We start from the raw sequence: 19,428 nt of genomic DNA on the forward strand, positions 1-19,428 counted from the left end.
ACAATAATTTTGGACATGAGTGTACATACTCCGCCGTATGGTATGAAACATACTTCTCGGCTACTCTCAAGATTTCAAGTATTACTGATGCCAACCTAAAGGAGATTAAAGTATGATTTCGTATATTCATTGCACTCTTCAAGCTTTTGATTTAACTTGCACTTACATTAAAGTAATTCGGTAGGTTTGTTATTCTGTTTGTGTTTTGATTTTTATTCAGCTTAGATTTAATCGAATGTCTTCTTTTAATAATAATAATAATAATAATAAATATACACGAATAATTAGTCATTTATCTTTTGTTATTATTATTTACAGGCTGAAAGAGCACAAACTTTCCGTATGGAGTTTGAAAATCGTGTGTTTCCGCCATATTCTTTAGTTTTGCCAAGCTTGTTCCATATCTCGAAAGATGAAAATATTGTACGTAATAAATTCTTCATGCATAGTGAAGCCTGGCTTAGTGGATATATGGGTTGGAATTTATCTTCTTCTTTCCCGGATGTGCTTGTTGAAGAGTTTACCCAAGTACAAGTACGTAAAGCTCTTCTTGTACATATGTTGGATTTCATAAGCATTGATGTGAGTACTTTGTTCCATCCATTGGCACAACTACCAATGTTTTTTTGCGAAAAAGCACATGGAGGATCTTTCTTGTCACTGGTGGAAAATCTTCTTGAAGAGCACTTAACTATAAAGGGTAAGAGTCTTGTTACTCAGCAAATTATTGTTATTGTTGTAATATTGCTTTTGTTCTTATGTATAATGGAAAAACATATAAGCAGGAGAGACAAATCATGGTTCCTAGCAGTTGTTGCAGGTTCTTTTGTGGGTTAATACAGAACCGCTCGGATAGTACGTTTGTGGTGTATTCTCAGGTTTAATAGTAAAAGCAAAGATGAAATTTTCAGCTAAACGAATATAACAAATTTTATTATAATAATTCAAAAATAGAAAACAACTTTTGAATAAATAATTTCTCTTGGAAGTAATTAGGGGAACATAATATCGTTTCAAATTTAACGTCAAACAATATAGACTATCCGCGATAGAAAAATAATAATGGGTATTTTGAATGTCTATGTAGCATGTTATCATTTTGAAGTACTTTATACCCAACATAAATTGTCCATATTCTTCTGCATGTCAATAATAAAGAAAAGAATACATAACAAAAATCCAGGTAACTTAGCATCTACTCTGTCCAACTCTAACGTGCATCTAGTAGGTCAAACTGGTATATCCAAATTATTTCCATTCAAAATTTTGCCTTTTGACACAATGCTAGACGTAGAGAGGCAGAAAAGGAAAGGAAATACAATAATCTCCTGATAAATTTATATTTTCTCCAATAGCCATCGAGACCAGTGGAGCATGGGATTCTAGAAGCCTTGATTTTATCAGAGAGGTAGGCAGACGCATATCTATCGTTTCGTTCAGCATCCTTCTTATTCCAACGTATATCCATTGCGGTCCAACGTGGCAACGTTTCGTCAGTTCTTGGTACGTTGCCGCCTGAAAGGGAACTCGAGGAGGTGTTTCTTCTCTAGTACAACAGAAACAAGCGAACAATAGAATAATAGAAAATCTATTTGTAATTATTATTATTATATCAAACAAATATTGCTAGCCTAAAATGCTTTCTTACATTCTCACATTCTGTACTAGAACCTATTATTATGGGTAATTCCACTGATGCGAAAGATATCTTCAATATACTGGTAAAAGTTGGCAAAAGAAAAGTATACGATGTATTAAAGGAATACTACGTCATGTTGTATCAAGGAACGCTTGTACAAGATTTCCTGTTATTTTTATTTTTCACAATCATGCATGTGATCTTAATGTCAGAACTAATGTACATAATTACAATACAAGAGCAAAGAAAAGAAAAAAAAGCTTATTCCTCATTTTTCATTTCTTGGTTTCAACACACTATACACACTAGATTTGTTTTGAAGCACAAAACTATAATAATAATTTAAAGATAACATGCTTTCCAATTTAGACTACGAGAATAATAAAGGTAGTCCTTTTCATACATACCTTGACTTGATAACTGAAGAGGGAAGGTTTGCTGCACAACCACGAAAGCTCATAAATGGAAGCACCACCCACTGATCAGTCAGTAAGCAAGGTACCCAGCTCGTAAACACCAAGGACAGAGACCTGTCCAAGAGGCATACGTCATCTGAAAATTATACTTTTTTTTTTTTCCTGAACAAATAAATTTTGTCTCGCAACACAATATTACCACTAACTGTCGTTTGCCCATTAATCTTCAAATTTTTTTTCGCTCTTTCTGTTGCTAGATTTCCATGTGTGAAAAAAGCTGGAAGTCATTGTGTAAGGAAGCGGTATATCACCATGGCATGTATGGCGTGCTTTTTAGTCGACAAAAATCGTTGTATCACTCTGAGATAGTGGTTTATATCTGTTACAGGAACTTAAAAAGTTCTTCTAACAAGGCAATAGTACTAAAATAATACATGGGTTGGAAATTTAATATTGGCAGCAAAGTAAAACGGAACTAGTTGTTTTCATATCTAGCAGGCATTAATCCATTTACCTACCTCATAGCAAATTTTACTCCCCTTTTGACGTAATTCAAAGGTGCTGTAACGATAAGATAGTATTGTGTGAGATGGCGACATAACTGTTGTGTATTGTGTATTGTGTGTTCTTTAGAGGTATCCCGCGAAACAGGATTATCGTATACGACTGTATCTGACACATCGATGTGTCTTTTAATAGCACGTTAACAGTCTGCACTTGCTCTTCACTGACAGTAGAACGACCTGACCGAGCCGTGTATGCTGGGCTTTCAAAACTCTCGTTAAAATACTTGACCTACCTCGTTACTGTTCGTATGATGATGCCTTTACCAGGGCTCATAGCGAGTCACTTTTTTAACTAAAAGTTACTTTTTTCTAAGTTGGTCACTAAAAGTTACTTTTTTTCAAATTTGTCACTAAAAGTTACTTTCTTGGGAGGTAAAGTGACTTTTTCGTGTGATTTATGTTTTGCATTGGCAGTTTTGTAAGAAAAATATAAAAATAAATGGAAAAAGGCAGAAACTTGTTACTCATTACTTTTCTGAAAGCTTCAGTACTTGCTGCCACGTGTGAAACAGTCAGCTTTATTCTCACTTCAGCTTACATGTATATTCTTTCTAAAGCACAGTGGATGGTTGGTGGATGCTTAAGCTCTCAAGGTGGAGTTGAGAACCCTTCTGGGTCTATTCTTTCTTCTATCATAATAGTCTTTTAGTTTTCTCTCATAATAGTTAACGCTCCGCTCAACGTTGTGTGCGTGTGTTTGTGTGGTTCGTCATATTCGTCTTGTGTTATGCATCTTGTATGTTCTTCTCAAGAGTAGGTGATGAATTTGAATATTTCATGGCTCTTTGAGAACTCTCAATACTAAGTTAAATATAATGTCTGGGATGAAGAAATTCGGAAATAGGCCAGAACTGGTTCCACTTACTGAGAAGCTTTTTACATCTGCTAAGTCTGCCTTCCGTAATTACAAAGCATACTTAGAAAACCTATGAAAGGAGGACACACAAAAAGAAGAAGTAAAGAAGAAAAGATGAAAGGAGAAATTGACAAAGGAAAAAAGGGACATAATGAGATTTTGGTAACTTTTTGGTCACTTTTTCGTGTGCTTTTGGTCACTTTTTGGTCACTCTTTCGTGTGCTTTTGGTCACTTTTCAACTATTTACAGGAGACCAGACCACTATGAGCCCTGTTATACACACATTCTCACAATGACTCATGACATAGCGTTGCTGTGCGGGTGTGTGCGCATTCAGTTTTTATTTTATTTTATTTATTTATTTTATCAAGTTCGCTGGTCCTGTTTTGTGAACATTGTGAATTCATACACAACTGTGTAGACGCCATTTCACCACTACTATATTCTCGTTACAGCACCTTTACATTACGTCGAAAGAGCAAGTCCATTTATTATCAGATAGGTAAGGCACCCACAAAGATGTAAATCAGCCATTAATCTGATGATGTGCTTCCTGATCATCAAACATGTGCTAGATGTAAAAGTAACTAGTTCCGTTTTATTTTGTATTTTTTATTTATTTTTACAGCAGTGTTGCCACTATTAAATCTTCAACCCACGTGATAATGCTTCCTACATTGTAGAGAGTAACAAGAAGAATAAGTTGTCATACTTTCGTGAAAGGAGAAGATAAAATTCGCCTCCCTACAGTGAATAAATTTCATTTAAAATTTTCATACAATAATTTGTCCAGATTAATGTTTCTGGGTATATAAGACATTTATAATTTTTAGAATGTCCAAGGATATCAAAGAGGCCTGTCAGGCTCTCAACCTTTGATATATCACAATTGTCAATGTAATTTTCAAACATAATACTTTTTTACCCGCGATGTCTGACACCAAACTTAATTCGGGGCCGCGGTGGCTCAGTGGTAGAGCGTTCACCTCTGGTGTTTGGGGTCCCGGATTCGATCCCAGCCCCGCCAAGTGAATTTTGTGGTGGACAAACACCGTGTGCGTGGGTTTTCTCGGGGTTCTCCCGTTTTCTTCCACTTTCTTCATTCCACCATTTCATTCATTTCTCATTATCACCGTCTCCTTTAGTCTCGTCAGCATAATCGTGGGACGTAAAACTCAAAGATTTCATTTCATTTTCACCAAACTTAATTCAACAATAACAAACTTATACTTGTGCGTTTAGGAACAGCAACCTTCTAACGGTTATGAGAAGTAAGCCAAGGAACAATAAAAGCAGTACCACCACTTCTTGTATTCTTCGAGAACTTACATTTAACGGGAATGTTCCTTCTTTTTTTCCCTTGAGTGTATTGACCTTCCGAAACAGAAAACAGTAAAAAGTGTTCTGAAAGGGTTTCTAAAAGATGAGAGTCATGCAGGTGTCACACAGACGAAGTGAATTTAACACTAACAGTATAGCAAAAACGTTGTTGTCTTAGTGTGGCTAAGTTCAACGGTAAGTCCCACAAGAGATAGGTTGCCAACATAGTATTATGCAATACATGTCTTATGGGAAAACGTAGATTCCATATAAATGTGGGTGTGTGATTTTATATATATATGTGTATGTTTATTGTAAAAACTTACAGAACCTAATTCTTTTTGCAGAGTTCTTTATCGAAGATTTGAAGAAAGTTGTTTTTTGGCGCAGGGAGGTGATGCTGCCTGGAATACTAATGTTGAAAATAGGTATCATTGTAGTTAATGACATCCTAATAGTTTTCTGAGTTTTTCTTTTTTTTAAGTGAAAAGTAAGGAACAGAAAGCTAGCATAAGAAAGCACGTTACTAAAATCATTTAAAGCACTATAATACAACACAATTAGAAAAGTAAACAACAGTCTTTCGCTTACTGCTTTATTAGATAAGGTGGGGACAAAGCAGGAAGAAGCAATACGGAAAAGAGCGAAAACTGAAAAATGTATGGATTGCTGTCATAATGGCAACCAGAGTCTTATTCGTTCTTTCCTATAATAATTTATTTGTACTTTTTTCACACTACTTGATAACGCATTACGCGCAGATTTACAATTAATTGTCGTTCAATTGTGTTAGTGTTTTGACTATTTTATATTTGTATGTCTAAAACTTGAATCGTCTAATTGTAAAGACTACCATCGTCATGTAATTAGCTACAGGCGTGAGTGTCATAGATAATTTCTCACATCAAACTAAGAGAAAAAGTTCATAGTATCAGAGCGAGGTCCATTCTAAGAAATATATCAAATTTTACCACTTTTTCATATCTTTCTAATGGTTTGAGATATCAAATTGCTGTAAGCGACATTGGGATCTTTATGTCTGTTGGAAATCATGAAAGTAATTCAATATGATACTTATCTAAAAACTTTTTCGAATTAAAGTTCTTTGCTGAAAACAGATTTTTAGTTTCTTTTAACTTTGTTTCTACGTGTTCGAAGTATGTCATGTGATGACTGTATTCGACATTATGGTATTCAGGATGTGTTTTCGCCATCCGTGCGTTATTACTGTTTTAGAACCCTCCAAAATTTTGTTGTTTTTCGAAGTATCGATCCTATAGCGTCCGTTCGTAGATTGCAACACTGCATCATAAGTATGATATTGTATGTTTTTATTTCACATGTAGATTTGAGATATTTAATAATCAAATGTAGTGCCATTTGAAAAAATAAAACTTATTCTATCCTTGGTGTTCCTTTTCCTGGTTTTGCTTCTGCCTTTCCCCCTCTATGAACACGGTGATCCAATGGGAGTGCCAAACAAGATGGCCAAGCATTTGTTTCTTCCTTTTCCCATTATTGTCGTGATCTGTCGACCTTCATTAGCTTTCTTTAACAAAAGAAACACTAACCAAAGCTTCAAAACCACTGCATTTTAAACTATAATATGTAACGGTTTCGGATATCTAACATATCCTTCCTCAGACACTATAGAACATATTCATTTAAAATACAGTGCTTTTGAAGCTTTGGTTAATGTTTCTTTTGTTAAAATAATCAATCCGAAGCAATGGATAGTCTAGCTTTCTTTACCTACGTCTTCATTCCTTTTTCTTAAGGTTCATGATATGCGCAGCATTCTGCGGCAACGCCACATTTCAAATTATTCAAGCTTGAATAGTTCAGCTTTTCTCAATGTCCACATCTCTGATACGTAAGGCACCACGCTCCATACCAGGGTCTTCATAAATCGTTTTCGAACGTCCAAGGACACATTTCTTGATGTTAGTAGTTCTCTTTTCCTATTGAATGCTTGTTTAGCCTGCGCTGTTCGGGAACTTATGTATTTTTCACTTCTTCTGTCCGAGGATATGAGACTTCCTAAATAGGGGAACGTCTTAACGTCTTCGATTTTCTCTCCATCTAGCCATATATTTGCCTGCTTCCTGTAAGTCGTTTTCATTCTCCGCTGTCAGTGCTATGCCATCAGCAAACCTCTCTATCAAAGAATTCTTTCATAGCCTCTTCTATATAGACGTTGAACAGCAGAGGTGAAAATCCATCCTTAACTTACTCTATTATTTATTCTTGCTTCCTTCCTTCTGATCTCTTTCTATAACGGCTGTCTGGTTCCTGTAAACTTGGTATCTTATTCTTCTGTCTGTAATCCACTTTCAGATTCTTCAACCTCTGAACATGATATTCCAATCTACGTTGTCAAAAGTTTTTTCTATATCTACAAATCCTGTCACAGTTGGTTTCTTTATTCTGATGTGCTGTTCCATGGTCAACATAAACTTGGTACTGCTTCTCTTGTTCTTCTTTTCCTCCTGAATCCAAACTGGTCCTCCGATAGCCGGATAAATATGTCTTATTTATTCCATGAAATAAAACAATAGAAATTACATGACTTGAGATAGTTTGGTGTAGCAATTTACCGTGTAAAATTTAATCAAGGATACCGTAATCTCATGCATTCCACTGAAAATTAATAAATTAATGTGATGCAACTTGAATAAAGAAATCTTGCAGCCTACTACTTACACTAGTTACTTTCAATACGGAAGATCCAAACTAGGTATTTGAATGACAATGTAAGTCTGTAGAGAAGGTGAAAAACGAAAGAATTTATATATATCTTGGTGTCAAAAATCATCTTCCAAACGTTGTCGCTGTTGTTTTGAAACACCCTGTGTATATACAGTACGTGTCAAAAGTTTAAACTCACTCTTGGATTTGTTGGAAATGAATAAATAACAGAAGTGTTATGTTGGAAATAGCATTAAAACAGCTTATATTGATAAAGAAAACTACACTTTCAGATGTAACAGATGTAACATGCACAGATTATGCGTTTTTATTGCCAATTTTTGATTCTTCGAAATATTCCCCTTTTGCCTGGATCACAGGAGAACATATTCTTGGCATTCTCTCTATTAAGTTCTTTAAAGTTCTGTGTGCAATGTTAGTCCAGCAAATTTGTAAAGCTTCTCATAGTTGATCCGTGTTAGTGCACCGTAGTTTTCGAACACTTCGGTTCAATTCATTCCATAACATTTAGATAAGTTTGAGGTCATGAGATTGTGGGGTCCAGTCCATGTATTCCAATAGGTTTTGCCTTTCTTTTGTCACAATGTTGTTTCTACACAATTTCGATGCATGTTTTGGTCCTGGAAAACAAGTCCAGGACCCACAATCCACTGCTCACATGGAATAGCATGACGCTCCAAAATGATGTGATAACGTTTTTTATCCATCACTCCCTCAATTCGTACGAGATCTCCAGCTGTATCGCCGGCAAAACAACTCCAAACCATAACGGGGATTCCGCCATTACTTCACAGTGGGTATAACGCATTGCGGTGCCATGTGTTCACCAATCGAACGACGAACATTCCCTCACAATTGAAATTTTGATTTCGTCACTGAACAACACTTTGGACCATTGTTCCAGAGACCAGTTTTTGTGTTTTTTCACCCATTGAAATCATTTCTTCTGTGTTTTGTTTCGTTACCAAGGCTTTTTTAGCAGCTGCTCGACCTTTTAACCCAGATTCACGAAGTCGGCGTTGCAAAGTACTCACAGACACAGGCTCCTGACTAAAAGCATTTAGTTCCTCGTAAATTTCTGGAGCTGTGCGAGTCCTCTGGCACTTACTTTGAACACAGATGAACTTGTCCTCACTTTTGGACATTACTCTAGGTCTTCCAAATCGTTGGCTGCTTTTATTTTGCCCAGTATCTCTCTCTCATTTCAAAGTTGTTACAACAGCCGTATGAGATATCTTAGTTTTAGACGTGATTTGGAGAGTCGAATAGCCTTCCTTATGTAGAGCAACAATAACAGCATGTCTTTCTACACTCAGCTCTGATTTGTGGCCCCATTTATATAATAAAACAAAAACAATTGTTAATATTTCTTGATACTCATACTTAACGACACTTCCTGCAATCTAACGCATTTTTATAAATTCTGCAAATTTGTTACGTACTTAAACATCACACAAAATAAACCTGGCAAGCACCAAAAACAGTAAATTTTACATACAATTTACTTTCAGTTCAAATTAATGCAAGTTCGTTATTATGTTACACCTGTCTGCAAAATAGCATTGACAGGCACTTTCGTTCGTTAAATCATCAGTCGCAAAATAAAAAGATAATGAAGTACTAGCAAATACCTTTACTTTGAGGAAATATTGTACAACATTTGTTGCTATTAATCTTTCGTGTATTCTACTCTGTAGTCAGAATTATTTGCTTAAACATTGCGAATTTGAATTCTACAAGTGAGTTGAAACTTTTTACCGGTACTATATATATATATATATATATATATATATATATATATATATATATATATATATATATACAGGGTGATAGATAACTCCACCAAAAGACTTTGGGAGGCGATTCCTTATACGAGATGAAAGAAAAAAGTTCTAATAAACATGGATCGAAAAACGTCTCCTTTCAGAGTTATGAACTACCGAAAATGCGAAATATCACGTTTCAAAACGCCCTGGCTTAGAAACTGTAGGGCCTATCCCAAGCGGCTTAAGGAATTACACAGAAACTGGTATACGCTCTATCTAAATATGCATGTTTCGGAATTCACCGGTACCAGCGAAACGAACGCACCATTATGTTTTAAAGGAGTATCCCTATACTTCAACTTCCTTTTTACAGTTCCTTTCACCGATAACGGAAGATGGTAAAACACGGATATTTAGATAGAACACATACTAGTTCCTGTGTAATTCCTTAAACCGCTTGGGATAGGTCCTATAGTTTCTAAGTTAGGGAGTTTTGAAAAGTGATTTTTCGAATTTTCAATGGATCATAACTGAAAGGAGACGTTTTTCGGTCCATGTTTATTAGAACTTTTTTCTTTCATTTCGTATAAGGAATCGCCTCCCAAAGTTTTTTGGTGGATTTACCTACCACCCTGTATATATATATATATAATTTGATATATGTTCTTTGCTGATCCTTATAAATTGTTTAAGGATTTAAACAGAATAGTTACATAGTTTTGAAAGTTAAATTTTTGGTAGAAAAGTACTTAATCTAGTTAGCATATTATAGCAATACGCTAATTTGATATCTAGCAAAATGCGTTTGTTTAATTCATTCTTAAACAGTTTTCATCCTTTATGTTTGTTTTGTTTCTTATGGGGAAAAAGTCAAAATAATACAATAGAATTTGCAATAAAATTCAACATTGGAATGTCCGCAATGTGTAGTTTAGATTTTGGTTAATTTATCTTGATGATGTGAGGGCTGTAACTCATGAAAATGGATAAGCATTTTTAAAAAATTAATAGTAATTGAGCTTAATTTTTACAAAACATACAAATCTGAATTTAATTAAGAAATGAAACATTGAATATTTGATTAACTAACATTTCAATTGAATAGTAATTAAATATCACAGTCAATCGTAGAGTTAAGCTCGATGATGTTTTCGTTACAAACTTATTTCGATTGTTAATGTTTTCACTCTACTGTATCTATTGGTCTTGTCTTCTCGTTTCGTTGAGTTCTCTTCTTCCGTCTTATAACTTTTATTTCGTATTTTTTACGGAAAGAGCGTTATTTCTCCGATTCGGCATTGTCTACGTACCATAGCTTGTTTTCAGTTAAAGAATGTCTTCAATGAAGAAATTTATGTGTATGTTTATTTCCTTCTAGTGTGATTAATCTACAGCATCAGCGAAAAACAGCAATTTATTATAAAATTCAAAATGAAGTGATTTTACAGCTCATTTAAGTACAAAATATGAATAAATATTAATTCTTGATTGATTTTTCAGCATGTTACAATATTATTTTATTTTCATATTTATTAGCATATTAAAAGTTATTATACTAAATGAAAATTGACCTGTTAATTTATGTATTAAACTTGTGTAATTTTAGGGACCAAAATGAATCTGTCTTTTCATGATGGAGAATGGGTAGAATCTGCTATGAGTTTGAGTTCACCCGTTGTACTTACTCAGCTGATGTGTAACAGTACACTGTTGTCAATGTGGTTGAACAGACTCTTGAATTCAATATACGAGGTACGCAGATTTCTAAATGTGGTTTATTCATTTTTTTAATATATATAATTGGTAATAAGCGAGCACTGTCAACTTAATATGAAATGAAAATTTCCAATTAATAATCATTGAATTTCAAGCTAAACGTACAGAACCGTGTGTGTGGATAAATTAAATAGGAATCACTGTTTCACTGTTCGTATCAGTCGATAATTTTGAAAAATTGTTACCTTATAACCTGAGAAAGATCTTGAAAAGTCAGAAGTTCTGGAATTTTCGAAAAAGTCGTGAAAATCATGAAGAACCAATGTAGAGCGGGTGCCATGAAAATGTTTATTCATGAAATTGATACCCACTGCAATAAATACATGCAACACATAGAATGTACTCAGATCTATGTTGAGAAATAATTGTTACTATATATATATATATATATATATATATATATATAGATAGATAGATAGATAGATAGATAGATATAGATATATAGATATATAGATAGATAGCAAATAGATAGATAGATCGGTCAAGAAGGCATTTTTGATTTGATTTGATTTGATTTTTAGTTTAGTGTCCCTTTCAGCAGCGAGGCTATATGAGACGTGGACCTACAGATTAACATGGAATCCGAACTACATGAGTTCCCGCCGGGAAGAAGGCATTTTTTGTAAAGATCACATTCTGTATCGGGTGTATCGAAAGTCTGGGGCCTATGGCTAATTTTCTTATGGGTAAAGATGTGAAAAAAAATGGAAAGAGAAAAGAGTTGTTGGAAACGAGTGGTTTTTAATCTAAAATGGTGGAATTTTTCGAATTGCAGAAGGCGTTCGGGCTCCACTCTTTGAAAGCGCCCTATGTTACAGGAAAAAAAAAAAACAATGTGTCCAGTTCACCGCTGTTAGAACTGAACGTAAGAACACTCAAACATCAAACAGAGAACGTGTACGTTGTTATGTGAGGGAACCTAGAATTCCTCAAATCTGTTTCCCAACAATGTTGTGTTGTAGGTAAGGTGATTGCCCAAGGGAACAATGTGCTGAAGTGGCAAGGTTGCTTTTTTCATTTATCATAGGGGTCCGTACCAATGTGAAGTTGAAATGGGTGATGCGATTAGCAAAATTCCACCATTTTAGGTTGAAAACCACCTATTTACAACAACTATTTTCTCTCTCCATTTTTCGTATCTTTATTATAACAGAGTTGGCCAATGGTCCCGAACTTTTGATACACCCGGTATATACAGGGTGTTTCAAAACAACACTGACAACGTTGCGGAGGTGATTCCTAACACCAAGATAAGACGAAAAGTATAAACCAACCTGGTTGCACAAATACTTCCTTTCGGAGATATAGGCTGCCGAAAACATGAAAAAATAAACTTTAAAGGTCCATAGCTACAATACTATGGGACATACCGTAGTCAGGTCAAGATTTTATTCAGAAACCAGTATTTACTCTATCCAAATTTCCATGTTTCAGAATCCTGCGGTACTTCCGCAACAATTTTTATAAAGGTAGTTTTTGAGTACTTCAAATTATATGCCTGTAGCCAAACGCCTCCATAAAAATTGTTGCGTGAGTACCTTAGGATTCTAAAACATGTATTTTTGGATAGAGCACATATTAGCTCCTAAATGAAGTCTTGACCCGACTACGGTAGGTTCCATAGTTTTGGAGCTATGGACCTCTAAACTTCATTTTTTTTTATGTTTTCGGCAGCCTATAATTCCGAAAGGAAGCATTTGTGCACCGAGGTTGGTCTATAGTTTATGTCTTATCTTGGTGTCAGGAATCACCTCCCAGACGTTGTCGGTGTTATTTTGAAACACCCTGTATATATAAAATACACTGATAAGCCTAACTAGGATAATATTCATTGAAGCCTGTGGATAGTAGATATTAGTATCATTTCATGTTAATTTGAAAGGCTTTTTTAAAAATAAATTCTTTTGTTTGTAATTAGACCGTGAGATATTTTCCTGAAAATAAAACAATTCTGATAATGCACTTTTAGTGATTAAGACACTACTTTCAGTGATAAAGACCTTCGAGTTGCTTACGGTTCATAGTTTGGCAAATCAATATTCTCTGGTATAGTTCGATCTAGTTTAAATCATTTTTGTGATATCTGATTTGATTTAAAATATTCCATCTTACATGTAGTTTTTTAAAATAATGGAAATTCCTGGTATTTATTCCCATAATTTGTAGAAAATATTTCACTATTGTAACGTCAAATTAATTTTCTATGTTTGTGTGTCTGTAAATATTTCAGATTTACAGCATCCATCCTCTTCGTTCGAAGGTTTTTTTTTTTTTTTTTTTTTTTTTTGTACTGGCGCAGCTGTTTTTAGCTGGTTCGCCATTGACGCTATTTCCCCTTCCATTTTTTTATATGTGTATTAATCCTATTAAATTTTATAAAAAAATAACAATTTTATGAATTTTCATTGGTAGTAATTATGGTCAGTTCGTCTACTATTAGTTACCATGATTCGTTTATATTTTCTATCATAATTTATTTATACTTCTCTCTAAAAAAATAAAAAAATAATAACATGAATAAATAAAAACTAGACTAGTGAATCCATACAGATACATGCACACAATAATTCGTTGTCAAAAATGCTAAATATTAAAAATCATGCGTGTGAAAAACATTATTATTCCGGATCACTTCAACATTCACATCTAATTATGCGCCCTATACACCAACACACAGACTACTTTCTTTTCTCGCATAGTATTCACCAAACTGTCAAGTTGAAACTACTCATCACAGACTTTTCACTACAACAATTATTATGTAGTAAGGAGAATGTTTGGCACATTATTTTTAACTTAATAATGAAACTGTTCTTATTATCCTGTGAAATAATTCAGGAACTCTTTTGTTCCCTTCATCAGATCACAATGTGCGGAGAAAAACCCACATATTTAATAGCTACAGTTAAATGCATAGAAATTGTAACTTCTACATACCAAAAGAGAACATACAAGGGGTAATCTAAAGTAGTGATGATCAGAGATTTGGAGTACACATGAAAATCAAAATAAAATAATTTTGTTTCTCTATACGCGCAATAGTTCTCTGTAATATATATATATAGGTCATCATTTCTGGCACGGTATTCATTTGAATACGAACAGTCGAGGTGATAACAGGAAAACGGAGAAAAACGAAGTGAGAATTGTCATCAAATATCATCCGAGAAGCAGGCTTCGAACACTCGCGCTATTTTTCATAGCCCCTAGTGACTTTTACCTCTTTCCTCGGCTAAAAGAAGATCTCAAGGACAAAAATTTGAAGATGATAGTGAGGTGATGACCGCTGTGGAAATATTTTGGGAGAGTCAAGACAAAGATATTTTTCTATGGGTATTGAGGGCGTAGAAAAAAAGATGGATTAAATGAATCGATTTGTAGGATAGGAGACTATGTAGAAAAATAAATATAATTTTAAACCATAAGTGTTTTACTACTTACTCGTTATCATTACTTTTGGATCACCCCGTATAATCACTGTCCAGAAAGCACTTATTTAAATAATTTAAAATAGAGATAACACACAGCCTCTGAACAAAGCATAATGTTTTTATTCAAATATCGATGTGTAATAGTTTCGCCAATTAACTAAACCTTTGGCTTCATAAGTCATGACAATGCAAGAGAGAAAGTTCTATATTATATCATCACATATCATATTAAGGTATATAATAATATGAAAGTCTCTCTTTATCAGAAACTCTCATGTCTCTGATGAAGCTAAAGGTTTAGTTTGTTGGGAAAACTGTTTACACATCGACATAAAAAAATGTTTAGAAGCTGTGTACTATTTCTATTTTGAATTACTGAAACAAAGCTAATGTAAACCAGATAATTATGAATGATTCATCAAAAACTGGAACATGAAATTCTAATAACTGAAAAACGAACAACAATGATCATTTACTGACCAATACACTTCAGAGAATACAAACGAGGAACAATTATGCTTTCCTATTTCCTCATGACTAGTTGTTCTTTTGAGAGAGAATACCTTTTGGGCATTTACTTTCTCAATAAAGGAATGTGTCATGCACTTTACGGAAACATACTTTTTTTTTTTTTTTTGTAACTGTTTATTATACTATCCTAAGTCTTATCCAGATTTCCATACATCGTCCTTGATGAAGGTAACAGAAAGGTTTTCCAAAACTTTTTACAGGATAAATATACAGCCATAATAATATTAGCTTTATTGTACACTGTCCAGCCAGAACATTATGCCCACCTACAGTGTGCGAATTGAAAAATTTTCCCAGGGGGGATGAATTTCACCCATATGCGCACCCAGTCCTCCCCCATATATATATATATATATATATATATATATACTATCAAGTACAAAACAGTTGAGATGTGAGATCTTTCATAAATTTTCACTCAAGTAATATTTAGGTTAGCTACACAAAGTAGACCTACTTATCTTTATGTCCACTTAAAAATACACCAGAGGGGGAAAAAGTTATCCCTGCCAGGGATAAAATTTTCCTCCTCCAGGGTGGGAAAGATTTTTGTCAGGGGGGGAAATCCCTGGCATCCCCCCCGCCAATTCGCACCCTGCCCACCTATCTAATGTATGGCATCTCCACGTTTGGATAGTAGGACAGTGACAATGCAGTTTGACATGAAAGCAATGAGACTTAGGTAGGTAGCTGGAGGCATGGCGTAATACATCTGCACATACACGGGGTCAAAGGTGTTCAGTTGGATGAAGATTGGGTGAGTTTGGGGACATTGCAGCATTTGAAATTCATCACTATGCTCCTGGAATGACTATAGCAAACCGTCAGCTTTGTGACAAGGAACGTTTTCCTGCTGAAAGATACCATTTCCAGCTGGAAATATGGTCGACATGAATTATATGGATTCATTATCAGCAATGACCTCCTGATGGCCGATGGCTGGGAGCCGTTAAATGCTCTCTACACGCACTACCAGGCTCATGAATAACCATGTGAAGGTTCCCTAAATCATAGTGGAGCCATCACCGACTTGTCTCATCGCCCTACTGTGCACATTTCCAGCAGCTGTTCCTCTGGAAGACGACGGATTCTGATCTAGCTATCGATGAAAAAGACAGTATCGTGATCCATTGGACACTGCAACGTTGTAGTATTGCTCTGTAGTTCAGTGACAATTGGCACATGTCCAAAGCGGTTGCAACCGATGATACTGTGTGGTTAATATTGGTACATATGTGAGACATCAGCTGCGGACACTTATTAACAGTATATGGTAAACTGTGTGCTCAGACACACTTATTAACAGTATATGGTGAACTGTGCGCTCAGACACACTTATGCTTTTCCCATTGTTAAAATGTAATGTTAATTGTACCACAGTTTGCACTCTATCTTTTGTCCCAACTTCAACAGTACGACATCCGACATATTTAATGAGGTGCGGCCTTTTCATGTCTTGTGGTTTGATGCTGGTTTTTCCGTCCTCTTCCCATCTTTCGTTCCCAGGTTTCTGACCGTTACAATCTAACTCCTCTCAAACTCTCATATATCGCATCCTTCTTCATTCTAACACAGCCATCACATTGATTGATCGAGTGGGATTCTTGTCACCGTCTGGCGAGAGTTTCTAGTGTCTTCGTGCCTCTTACATCAGTCCAACGACTTCGTTCATAATGCGTTGGCTGGTCAGTGTATATTATTATTGTTGATTCATAATCTTTAAAAAAACTATACATATAAACTCAAAATCAAATATTCTTCAGAAGGAATTCAGTGCGCACGTTTCGCGTGTGAACATACATGCCTCAGTATGTAGTGGGCAATTGCTTGAAGAGCAGTCTTATCATTTTCGAGCAATGTGATCTATTTGATAATCCTATTGTTACCAGCTGTATACTTGTAAGTTTCCGTGAGTGGTTTAAAATGTCGGACTGAGTGTTTTGAAAGATCACATGTATGATTCCTTGACGATATGAGCAGCAGCCCCCTAAGCGGAATATATTTCTTACGCAGTTCAGATAGTCTGTATTATCAGAAGCAGTGTTGCATTCACTTTTAATGCTTTGCTAGTTTTATAATCCAAAAGCCAGGAATTTTCATTCGTTTTAAACAAATCACAAAAAGTTTTCAGGATACGTAATTTTAACACATCATTAGTGCTCCCCCATGAGAAAAATTTAATAGATTACTAAAGTTGTTTCACTAATATGTTTGAGTCTGTAGTTATCTATTAAATCTCATTATATTTGCCATGTCACTTATATACACATGACAAAAACTAACACACTTACACTAGACTTAGATAACATATTTGAGGTGCTAAATACGCCGCCCTTTCAAAATATCTGAAAGACAATAAGCATAACATCGATAAGTGTAATTCATAACATAATCTTTATCATTCATAGAAAGACCGGCATACGAGAATTTGAACGCGTATATTCGAACAAGAAGATCAAAATAAATTTGGATGTACTTTGGAAAAATATTTGCAATAACATCACTGACATCTTCACCGTTCTCATCAAGCATTAAAGAAGAGGGAAAAAAATAACATGTATATTTTGTTGAGCAGCTAGATGTTTTATTTGTGAGTGTAAACATTTAATTTTCATACACGCTATTTCTTCCTAATATCGTTCCTTATCTAGATGAGAATTCGACGTGTAATATATGTTTTTTTAAACAATCTAGAATAATTTAGGGGAGCAGAATTGAGTACATTTTTGAGTTTATTGTAATGCATCTAGTTTGACATATCTGAATGGGCATTAAATGTATATAAAATACTCTTATATTCTCATTAATTGTACATTTTTAAGTAAGAATGGTCTTGTATAGATAGCAGTGCTTCTGAGATAGTTGAATTACAAGAAACCATCAGAAGAAGTGGTAGTCTGATGTGATTTTTATTATTATTTCAGTTTGAAATTGTGTTCACTCCTATTTGCCTGTATGACCTGAAGCAGAAAATCCGTCCACTAGTTCAGAAGCTGTATTATCTTCTTAAGGATGCGAAGATGCTGACACAGTCGGCTATTACCATTTGCAGTTCATTGCAGGTCCATGAAAGTAAAAAAAGCGGAAGGTACTGGCAGAGTTAATCACATTTTTTAAAGTTTTTATTCCAAAGTTCAAATGTTCTTATTACTTATTGTCAGGGCCGGATTTAGCATTTTGGCGCCCCTAGGCCCAATAATTTTTTCCGCCTCCTAGTCTGGTTAAAGTTACTTTCTTAAAAACCTTCATTAAAAAATTATATCAGGCCTATATGTTAATTGCTTAAACACTACTCCACGATGCAATTTTATCTTTACCAACAATTATTTGTTCCAATGAACTTCAAAATCAGAATGCTTTATTAGCCTGATTTTTTTAATCAATTCAAAAATATGTTAAGTTATGGCTATTTATTTTTATTTCTAGATATTTTTATATTTTTTTCTCTCGGCCGTGCGCCCCCTGGGAGCTTGCGCCCATAGGCCCGGGCCTACCGGGCCTATTGGGAAATCCGGCCCTGCTTATTGTTTTGTAAAAGATATTTCCTCTTGATATTGACAGTAACCTATTATCATCAACAACCTCCTTGATTTTCAACAACATGGGAAAATATGAATCTTAATAATAATAATAATAATAGTATATATATAGGTGAACTTAAATTTGGTAAAAATTAATTTTAAATGTTGTAAGCACTAGACGAGATTTCTCAGAAGTGCTATATATTTTTAAAACTCCAACCAAGACGGCATTAGCAGTTAATTGCAGCAAGAGGTCATGCATAGAATGAATAACAACCATTTTGGTTTCATTGACATGAAATTAAAAAAAAAAAAAAAAATCGTCCTATGATACACGAGAACCCAAGCGATAAATTTTTTGATAAATGAGTCTCATTTCAGTCTATGATATAATGGATTTCAAAGTTTTCAGTACATGTATATCATACTCTTAGAGCATTGTTTCGCGTACTCCTTGTAATAACGTACCTGTAGCAATGAAAATGGTTATTATAATGGTATATGGAAAGGGACTGTTCATTGTTTATGTATGATAATACAATGAAATAAACACCGGCTAAACAGTACCTAATATCTACTTCTACAATCTGATGATGATAGAGTAGACACAATAGTACTAGTACAATCGTAAATATTCCGAACACAGTAGAATTTTCATATTCTAAGTCAGCTTTGGCTAGTGAACTTATTACCTATACAATTTAAATTTTCCAGCATTCCAATATGAGCTTACAGCATTTTGGGAGGCAAAACTGTCTTGTAGTAGTGAATGTTATCTATTTACATATATAGAAACGACTGAAAGATATTCTGTAACAGGTATGTGGTACTGTTTAGAGTACTATCATTGAAGAAAGGTCTTGCAATACGTGCACACCATTACTTTGTCTGGCTCA

General features: G+C 34.6%; 1 protein-coding gene across 4 annotated transcripts in view; it reads left to right on the forward strand.

Moving 5' to 3' along the window:
* The window catches only part of LOC145675853 (uncharacterized), a 224,961-nt gene that overhangs the window by 46,580 nt on the left and 158,953 nt on the right, over positions 1-19,428 (forward strand). For all 4 annotated transcript variants that reach the window (XR_014129229.1, XM_081746616.1, XM_081746617.1 and 1 more), the window contains exons 7-10: positions 319-700; positions 5,146-5,226; positions 10,880-11,025; positions 17,936-18,099. Coding sequence is in view for 3 of the 4 variants with exons in the window: in XM_081746616.1 (XP_081602742.1) it covers positions 319-700; positions 5,146-5,226; positions 10,880-11,025; positions 17,936-18,099 (773 nt within the window). In the remaining variant the exon portion in view is untranslated. The remainder of the gene's footprint in view (positions 1-318; positions 701-5,145; positions 5,227-10,879; positions 11,026-17,935; positions 18,100-19,428) is intronic.

This window comes from Thermobia domestica, chromosome 18 (genome assembly GCF_964235325.1).
Source record: "Thermobia domestica chromosome 18, izTheDome1.hap1.1, whole genome shotgun sequence".
Classification (NCBI taxonomy): Eukaryota; Metazoa; Arthropoda; class Insecta; order Zygentoma; family Lepismatidae; genus Thermobia; species Thermobia domestica.